This window comes from Gadus chalcogrammus, chromosome 20 (assembly GCF_026213295.1).
Source record: "Gadus chalcogrammus isolate NIFS_2021 chromosome 20, NIFS_Gcha_1.0, whole genome shotgun sequence".
Lineage (NCBI taxonomy): Eukaryota > Metazoa > Chordata > Actinopteri > Gadiformes > Gadidae > Gadus > Gadus chalcogrammus.
The window spans coordinates 21,582,501-21,593,172 of record NC_079431.1 but is presented as its reverse complement, the minus strand read 5'-3'; the positions used below and the strand labels follow the sequence as shown (position 1 = coordinate 21,593,172).

The following is a 10,672-nucleotide window of genomic DNA, read 5'->3' as shown; positions in this document are numbered from 1 at the left end:
CTTTTTAATAAACAATCTGAACACTTAAAAAGTTCTCAATGCCTCGTTTTATATGTTAACACCCTTATTATACTACCAAAGAAGTGTCAGGCTACTTTTAGCCTTTTAAGTGGTTTAAAATAGCGATTTAGTTTTTACCATAACCAGTGCCCCCATCGTTCCAAGTTTATAGCGGTTTGATAGAATCGGCTAAAAACGGCCAACTGAAGAAAGCGTCTATAGCAGTTTTTGTGCTCCAAAATGAACGTTTCAACTCGTTGTCGTACAAAACATATCCCAAATCCATTTTACACCGGAATTACCCTTTAAGTATGGATGTCTTGCTTAAAGGGCCTGGATACACATTTAGTGAATCAGTTTTATGCCTCTAAGTATATGCAACCAATCGTGTTGTGGGTTCTGTATAGTTGCTGGGCAGAACACACAGCAGTGGAGCAGGAATGAACCGGACCTGGGTCGCATCAAGAGGCTGAGCCCATGATATGTGGGCAATATAAAAACAGACCATCAGACATCAGGTCTTTGACCTCGGCTAGCCCGCCAAGCAACAGCCTTTTATTGTCTCCTAAAACCAAACGGTGGACGTTGAGCACATCATACAAAAAACCCTTCTGACAAATCAAAGGAGGCTGGTACAGAAAGGAAGGCATCAAACAACAAGGCAACAGAGTGATATTCTTACATTGTTAGAACTAAAATGGTGAAAAAGGGTGATCCATTTTATAATTTTAAACATCTGATCCAGTTTTATAATTTGAACGAGAAGTTCCACCCTTGACAAGATGTTCGCATCAGCTTTGAGGCGGTGCTAACAAGATACATAAATGATCAGAAAGGATTTGATCAAGAAACAGATCTATTATTTGTATATATATATATATATATATATATATATATATATATATATATATATATAGCGACAGCAACCTACTTGATCAACTGTTCCAGAAACATACGAGCCACTCAGATCAGGATGTTTTTTATCCTAGAGTCAAAGCAGCTGGGAGGACATCAATCATCTAACTGTCATTACAAAGTCAAAAGCCCCACCCCGTCCCTTCCCATTGGTCCGATGGTTCCCATGCTTTGCTAGCCGTCACTCATTAATTGGATAAAGATGATTCCTGTTATGAGATTGTAAACTAAGCAAACATTATCATTCCTCGTAATGGCCCAAAATGTGCGCTTTAAATGCGTTCGTTTCTGGAGCTTGTTCAAGTGAGCGCTGTGTCAGTGAAAGGCACCGCAGACAGGACTGCATCACAACTAGATTTACAGACTAGATCCAAGAGTACGCCACCAAACATCACTGGTCCGTCCACTCTGGAGGACGCATTGTCGACAGACACAAAAAGGAGGTTCACCCTACCTCACTTGAGTCAATTCAGGAGATTATAAATTAAATAAATGACAACTAAAAGGTCTTGTGGATTTGAACAGTGACTTGTCCCTTTTTTTATTTTCAGGTGTTGTCATCAAATAAAACGTTGAGAACTTTTTTTGTCTTATTTGAATATTATTTTGAAACCCTGCTTGAACGTGCTTCCTGAATTCACTAAGAAGAGGAACAGTGGTCACCCAGAACATGGAAACTCCCCACCACCAACCAAGCAGTCAAAAAACACACACATCACACGTATGTATGCACACATAACACATGAACATACCACATACAGGCCCAGTCTAAGAGGGATCGGACCACCGAACACTTTATCTCGTGGTCCAGTACAGCAGCCCCAGCCATTGAAGGATGCACCCAGCATGTATCAGATATAAGCCTTTCTAGTGAGCCGGCCACATTGCATTAGTCTTTGTCCAAAGCGTGTGTGAAGTCAAAGTGCTCCAGCAGTGCAGTAGGAATGCAATGAACACTGGGTGCTCCATAATGGCTGAACCTGCCACCTGTCTATTGCTGTCGCAGCTCAGGGGCTCCAACTACATTCACAGTGTACAACGATTACCGGACTGAAACCAAGCAGATACAAGTTTGCACTATGTGTCTTTGTTGTGTGTATTGTGTAACTGTTATACCCATTGTAGTGCACTGAGTGCTGCTGAGAAATCCGAACTCTCGTGCAAAACATGAAGAAAAGCTGTTCCAGTTTAGTTTACCATTTCTGATTATTATTTGTACACAAGTTAAAGGGGATTGATTATCAAATTGTCTCAGGGACTTACGAACAAAAAACAAAATCACCCACAAATTGAATTATTCAATAATAATTCAAATTCTCTTTCAATGCTCCTTCTCTGACATATTTAAACACACACACACATCAACTTCAACACATTTGTGTGCAAACACACACACAAACTTGCATGTCAGATGTTCACGACCCTAAAGTGAAACCCCCCTCGTTACTCTACAGTCACCGCTGCGATTGGTCGATGAGGGTCATGTGATGGCGGTCTAGGAGGAGGTGATCAGGGTGCTAAGGACTGCAAATAAACAGACAACAAACAGTCAGAACACTAAATACAATAATGTTTATCACGATGTGTATCGATGAGTTGTGTGGGATTGACAATCAATAGACATGAGGTAAAACAGAAAGAAGAAGGAAAAACTAACATAAAGGAGAATTTAGATTAGAGTTTGATAAAAATACAAAACAGACTTCATCAGTACATGAAGAGAACATCATTGTGAGGGTTTGTATACATGTATTTTTGTGTGTGTTTTTGTTAAACTGTGAATGTGTGCACCAATGCCTGAGTGTCTGGTGTGCATGTGTGTGCATGCACCCTCATGCGTCCATCCGTCTTTGTGTGTGTGTGTGTGTGTGTGCATGTCATGAGTTTTTGTGTGTGTGTGTGTGTGTGTGTGAGCGTGTGTGTGTCTCTGTGTGTGTGTCCATGAGTTTGTGTGTGTGTGTGTGTGTGTGTGTGTCTGTCCATGAGTTTGTGTGTGTGTGTGTGTTCTTGAGTTTGTGTGTGTGTGTGTGTGTTTGTGTGTTTCCTACCCTGGGGGTCTGATTCAGCTTCTGCTGCCGCGTCAGCTTTCCGGGCTGCTTCAGGGTCAGCTGTTAATGAGAGAGAGAGAACACACACACACACACACACACACACACACACACACACACACACACACACACACACACACACACACACACACACACACACACACACACACGGATGCAAAGAGGCTAATTAGAGAGGTTATGTTATACAAAGCATTAACGGCATATTTCCATTTTAAATGTATACTTTATAATGGAGTTCGAACGCACGATGCACGGTTGACATTTTGTTTTTGTTGCATTTGTGTTTCAAGATGGAGGAGCTATATTTTTTATCCTTGGACAGTTAAGTTGAACTGAGTTGACGAGGAAAGGTGGAGCTAGCGCAGTGTACGCACGCTACCAAGTCAGGGGAGTCGCCTCGCACGCGGTGCTGAGGTGTCAGCATGGAGTGCCACTAAGACAAGCGGAGAGGGGCGGAGGACTCAGGAGGAGAGGAACCCAAAGGCGGAGTTGAGGTTGGACTGTTCCTCTTGTTTCAGACTACTGTCCATCTTTTCTGAGGATCACCTTATTGAGCTCCGACAAGGGCACATCCACTGGTCTGACTCCTAGAAATCCTACTATTTAGCTACTATTTAAATGTGTGAGTGTGACATGTTTGTTTTTGGACAATATGTCAAACAACATTTAATATATGACTTCCGTGGTCGTTTAGTTTACGGGTAAAGGTATATCGGGTGTGTTCTGTTAGTTATTGAGTGTGCATGGGAGATGACCCTACGACTGTATAGCTACTAAAGCTAGCTCAGGCCTCTCAGTCACCCTAGCGAGAGTTATTGGTCAACATTATCATTATATAGGGCACCTCATCTTGGCTCCTCCTATGCAAATAGGGCAAAGCTAAGCACCCTATTAGAGTTGAAGGGCCCTATTTTAACGGTCTGAAACGCAAGTGAGAAGCGCGAAACGCAAGTAGCTTTCAAACTTCAAATGGCTCAGTTTATAGCCAAATAGTATTGCCTAATTCACACATGGAATAGCGTTTTCTTCTACAACTTCAGAAACACTGAGTCACATGTAAATTTCGGCAAAGAGAACTTAACACATATATGATATGCGGTCCTTTGGCCGCAACTGTGGGACTATTTAATGATATGCGGCAATGCATTAACAAACATTGTTTGTTACCAGTATTGTATAATTATCGTTATCGACTTGTTCATAATGTTCATTATATGCATGTGTCCTCCTATACATTACCATGGACTGTATGATGTGTTCGGTGTTTAGTTTGCGTTTGTTTAATCAGATGGCTGCACAAACGCGCGCCAAGCATCACCCGCATTCATTCATTATTTTAAAAACTCACTCGCGGTAAAAGTATGTTTTCTCACGATCGAACACTCATCTATCCTAAAAGTTATGGGCTTGTACACGACGTCTGTGTCAAGAAAATATGTGTTTGCTGTACGTTGTTTGCTGATGCATTGATTTAAAAGTACAACTTAATACCGCTTATTATCAGCTGAACTTCCCAAATAATTTAACCAACGTTATCATTTAACATAAAACAAGATTTTGCTTTGGTAGGCTGAGATTATTATTATTATTATTATTATTATTATTATTATTATTATTATTATTTTAACGCATGGCATAACCTACTCCAGTGTTCATTCAAGCAGCCCCTATAGATTTTTTTTTCCACAATCCACATGCTATTTCTATGCAGTTTCACACATATGAACAATCTTTGACATCATAATATTTAAATTAGGCTCATTGTTTGCATGTTTGTGCTGTGTATAGCCTACGGGTGTGTAAGCTTATGTTACAGTTCCGACCTGCCAAGGCACGTCAAAATAGCACCAACTGCGCTATCCGCTAGCGCACTTAGACCATGATTTTTTCGGTCTGTGGCGCAATTTCAAAATCGATCAGTAAGATAGCACCATGTACCATTTGCGCCAGAACACGCCTCTGCTTTTCGCCAACACGCCTCTCAGGGCACAAGTGTAGTGGCATGAGTTTGCTGCGGGGGAAAATCCTCTTTGCGCCGGGTGCAAACTAGCAACTACACATGCATCGGTGTAGAATGTAAATTGCGCAGGGTGCAAGATAGGGCCCTAAGAGTGGTTTGGTTAAAGTAAAGAAACCTTAAGGGGTTTACAGAGACTATACACCTAACCTAAAAAGGCTTAATTGAACAGAGCCTTAAGAGGTTTACAGACAGTACACACTAGGGCCCGACCGATATTGATTTTTGAGTGCCGATGCCGATGCTGATTATTTTCAGAGAAAAATTACGATTACGATTTAATCGGCCGATTAAAAAAAAAAAAAAAAAAAAGCCTATAAAACATAGTTTTTGATACCTTAAATATACTTTAAACACTTTTGACGAATATGTGAATTGAATGCAGAATCTTTGAGTGTTTTAGAATACATTTACAGTCAAAAATGAGTGTAATGTAAAATGTAAAATAAATAACTAACTCCCAGGGCCCTATCTTGCATCCGGCGCAAGTGACTTAGTCACTGGCGCATGTGTCGTTGCTAGTTTACAACTGGCGCAGAGCGTTCTTTTCCCACCAGCGCCACTCGCCGGTAAATTAGGGATTGATCATGCGCCGCAAGGGGCGGTTCGGCGGAAGGAGGAGGCGTGTTCTGGCGCAAACGGTATTTTGCCGTCTCTGAATACCATTGCGCTACTGACCAGGAAATACATGGTTTAAAGTCAGTGGCGCGTTGTTCAGACGCTATTTTAAGGGCGCATGCATACATGCGCATGCGATGCATACGGATTGCTTGTGCACCTCGCGCATACACTTTGCTTCTCTCATCTACCTAGCAGCCGCACATTCTTGGTAAATTATTTGGGAAAGAACAGCTGATGCAGCGGTAATAAGTTGTACTTTTAAATCAATGCATCTGCAAACACCGTACAGCAAACACATATTTTCTTGACACAGACATCGTGTAGGCCTACATGCCCATAACTTTTAGGATTGATGAGTAGGCCTATTTGATCGTGAAAAACATTGTTTTACCGCGAGTGAGTGTTAAAAAGAATGAATGAATGCGGGCGCGCGTGTGTGCTCTGTAAGGCGCCCAGTTTCCAACCTCGAAATTTCACTTCATCTAAATTTAATTTGCATGGTATTTCTTATCCTTACCAGATGCCCGAACCACCTCAGCTGACTCCTTTCTAAGTAAAGGAGCAGCGGCTCTAATCCGAGTTCCTCACGGATGGCTGAGCTTCTCACCCTATCCCTAAAGGAGACGCCAGCCACCCTTCTGAGAAAACTCATCTCGGCCGCTTGTACCCGCTATCTCGTCCTTTCGGTCATCACCCAACCCTCATGACCATAGGTGAGGATAGGAACGAAGATCGACCGGTAGATCGAGAGCTTTGCCTTGCGGCTCAGCTCTCTTTTCGTAACAACGGTGCGGTAAAGCGAACGCAATACCGCCCCCGCTGCTCCGATTCTCCGGCCAATCTCACGCTCCATAGTTCCCTCACTCGCGAACAAGACCCCGAGGTACTTGAACTCCTTCACTTGGGCAAACTAAACACGTAACGCATAATACAATCAATGGCAATGTCTATTACCGCGGGGACACATGCATACAATACTGATAAGAAACAATGTTTATAATGTATTGCGTATATCATCAAATAGAACCACAGTTACCGCACATCATATGTTATAGCCTATCATACGTTTTCTTTGCCGAAATTTATTTGAGGACTCAGTATATTCCATTATTTGGCAATAAACTAAGCCATTTGCATCATGGTATACAGATACTATACACCTAACCTATGCAGTCCTAATGAGACAGAGCCATCAGGGTATACAGATAGTAGACACCTAACCTATGAAGTCTTAATGGAACAAAGCCATAAAGGTATACTGATAGTACACACCTAACCTACGCAGTCTTAATGGAACAGAGCCATCCGACAATGAACACCTAACCTGTAAGCTGCTGTCTCAGAAATCCATATCTCACCCAAAAAATCATGTACGGACCTTTTTCAAAGTTTGTATGCGTGTGGGAGCACCAGAGACCCAAAACAACACCCCAAATCCCAGGAAAAGTGTTGTTTTTTATAATACGTATAATAAGCATTTGCATTTTTGGGTATATCACACAAGCATAGCTTATGTCGCCCCGTATTAGTAGATACCAATGCCCATGTATGATGACAGTGGCCTAGTATTGGTGACCCGCTGTGTGGAGGGTCCTCTCTCTCTGTGCTGTGAATGTTTTTGATCGGCTCTCCTGTGTTGACTGTAAGCGGCCACCGGCCTGAATCAGCGGTATCAGGGGTGCGGTCTGTTTACCATGTGATTGACAGCTCAGGGTAGAGTTAACGAAGACGAGGAGGACTGCTGACCTACACACCTCAGGTCTTACGAGGGGAAAATTCTAACCCCCCCCCCCCCCCTCATTATTTGTTTTAGTTTGGAAACTAATACAAAATCCTGTCCAAATCCAAATCCTTTCTTTTTCCATGTCGAAAAAAAACGCTTTAAAGGGGACATATTATGCAAACAACACTTTCCCTGGGATTTGGGGTGTTGTTTTAGGTCTCTGGTACTCCCACACGCCAACAAATAAAATAAAATACTTGAGATAAGTCTGTACATGATTTTTTGAGTGAGATAGGCATATCTGAAAGTACCCCGCCTACAGGTACCAAACGATCGAGTCAGTTTCAGCGCCCCCTCCTACGTAGGAAGGGGGCACATTTGATTAATTCCACCCACTTCCCCACCCCCCTCCATCAGAGCATAATTAAGATTTTGTGGACGAGCGCTGGGCGGAGATGTTCGAGCATTTCAGAAGCAGGGCGATTCAATACAAAAATAGATGTTGAATTTGTCAGTATGCCATGTGACTGACTGGAAGAGAGTCCAGCGGAGCTGCCGGACTGCCGCCAAGCTCCCCCTGCCGGAGCTGCCGGACTGCCGCCGAAGCTCCCCCGTCGGAGCTGCCGGACTGCCGCCGAAGCTCTTGCGGCAGTCTGGCAGCTCTGGCGGGGAGCTTCAGCGGCAGTCCGGCAGCTCGGGTGGGGGGAACACCAAGACAGTCTGGCAGCTCAGCTCCGGTAGTACAATGCCTTTCTTCTCCATGTCGCGGTTTAATCTGGACTTCAGAGAGTCAAAGTCAAAGTTTCTTTCCCCCAATTCTTCTCAACCATGGCCGAGATTACCACCACTAAGAGTCTTTACTTGTTCTGGAAGTACCAGAGACGTCAGACGCAGTCTTTATGATTCACAATATCATCCGAGGCGCACATAGCTTCTGGCCTTAATATTAGATATTATATTATATAGATACCTATATATTACATCATTATTATTATTAGAATATTATATTATATTATATTATATTATATTATATAGATATAGGGCTCCGGGAGTCTGCAAACGGTAACAATCCCTTCTCCTCCATGCTGTGGTTCACTCTGACAGCTCATTTGTATGAAATGGGCAGCAGCTCATTTGCATTAAAGCTACAGACACCAGAAACAGCACATGCTGAAGGCACTGAAACCGAGGGGAATAGCGGTAGGCAAGATATTTTTTTCGTGAAAGATGTGGAGGAGGTAGAGGAGTTTGGAGAAGTAGAGGAGGTAGGAGATGTAGAGGAGGTAGAGGAGGTGGGAGACGTAGAGGAGGTAAAGGAGGTAGGAGACGAGGTACCTTCTCTGTTCTTGAAGCAGAGCTTCTTCTTCTGGTAGGCGAAGTAGCCGCTGACGGAGCCCACCAGCGCCACACAGAGGGCACTCAGGATGCCGGCCAGGGACCCGGAGCCCGCGGCTGGATATCAGACAGACCACAGGTCAGTAAGGGAGGGGGCAGGCATTCACCTTCTACTGGGACACAGAGATACATGACATACATCCTGTTGGAATCGTACGCCCCGATACGCGCACACATAAATGCAAACACATTGTGCGTCTCAACGGGTGCGTATCCATGTGTGTAATTATGACGGCGGAGCATGATGGCAGCTGACTTTCACGAGCGAGGCTGCGTACTCAGAACCCCCCCGGATACAGTCTGTCTGCACCTGGGGCCCGTTGCTATGCCAACTATTCAGAAGGTTTCCCCCGCTGTGTCACGGCATACAGAAGATAACAGCCTGTAGCCATGTACACACATACACATCATCTCCTGCACTCCCACAATCTGCCAATTACCTGTATGAGAAACAGGTATGGCGTGGCTTATAACACTCACACACCCACACGCACACGCACGCACACGCACACGCACACACACACACACACACACACACACACACACACACACACACACACACACACACACACACACACACATAAAACCAAGAACAAATACACTGACAGTTCATATTTAATATGTGTGCAAATGACTTGCATTGTTGGCCTGTAAAAAGCAACTGATAAAGTGCAAGGGCTGTGCATTAGAACAGCAAGAGGAACAAATTAGCTCATTAGCTAGGTCGTTTTGGTTAGGGGGTCCAAAAAAGACGACATCCATTTTGGGAGTGCAACACGTTGTCTATTGTTCTCTTGGCAAATTGCAGTTGATCAAACTAAGCTTGAGTTGCCACTGAAGAGGGATGGCGGTTGAAATCCGAGTCGCCTACAGCACAATCGACGGCTCTCCCACCAGCTTTTCTAGTTCTGGTTCAGCTTTGAGTGAGAAATATCTCAACGTGTCTCGTAAACACGTTCTGTAAGTATCACACTCTTCCATTCCGACAAGCAACTATTTTAAGCATTCAGCATTCTAACTAATAAACCAGCCGTAAATTAACGCGGAGCTCGTCATGGATGGCTGGTTTCACTTCCTGTCAGCCTGAACGCAAGCTGAGACAATACGGAGCCCGAGCCGACGAGATCCAACACATCCAACTGAATCATGATGCAGAACCTGCCTCTGGTGTGCGATTCATGAGCAGCACCTGTGTGTACCTGACGTTAGGTGAGGGCCCTGTGAACTGAAGGGTGAGGAGGAGTTAGGGAGTGAGTCAATCCATGAAAGAGTGAGTCAAAAGGCATGACTCAGAGCTAATTAAAACAACAAACAAATTAACCCTTTGCAAGTCACAAGATGTTTTATATGCAAACATGAATGCACGCAACAAGCTGACCCATCGCCCCTGCCCCTCCCCCCCCCCCCCACGCACACACACACGCTTGCACGCAAGCATGAGTACTGTAGAACAACTATACAGCACACAGACTTTAATAAGCCAATATCAGTCATACATACATGCACACACAGAGACGCACACGTGCGTGCGCACACACACACACACACACACACGCACACGGACACGCAGGCGCACACACACACCAAAGCATGAATGGACAGGCAAGAACAGGACGCTCATCTTTGTAATGATATTCTTGTGCATAATGAGACGATTGGGAAAATCCTGATCCCAGTAAAACCCCATCCCATCAAGAGCACTCAGACCAACCCTGACAACCAACAATAGCCACTCCGCCCCCCCACCCATCAGTCTTAATGACCGTTATTACAGTGCCATACGGCACCACAGAGTCACATCGTCTGATGCCAACGTGGGATTAGAGTCACGGCTCTTGGTGCCTGGACCTCGAGAACATGAACCAGCGCGGGGCCTTGCCATCAGGGGGGCATATTACACCAGGGGGTGGGGAGACGCGGACGACGCAGCAG

At 44.3% G+C, this 10,672-nt stretch overlaps 1 protein-coding gene across 3 annotated transcripts in view; it reads right to left on the bottom strand.

Annotated features, from left to right (window-relative positions):
- Positions 1-872: 872 nt before the first annotated feature.
- si:ch211-39i22.1 (fibrous sheath CABYR-binding protein) overlaps positions 873-10,672 on the bottom strand; it is a 33,200-nt gene continuing 23,400 nt past the window's right edge. For all 3 annotated transcript variants that reach the window (XM_056579124.1, XM_056579123.1, XM_056579125.1), the window contains 3 exons: positions 8,681-8,797; positions 2,964-3,023; positions 873-2,439 (listed from right to left, as the gene is read on the bottom strand). In XM_056579124.1, coding sequence (XP_056435099.1) covers positions 2,411-2,439; positions 2,964-3,023; positions 8,681-8,797 — 206 coding nt within the window. In that variant the 3' untranslated portion in view covers positions 873-2,410. The remainder of the gene's footprint in view (positions 2,440-2,963; positions 3,024-8,680; positions 8,798-10,672) is intronic.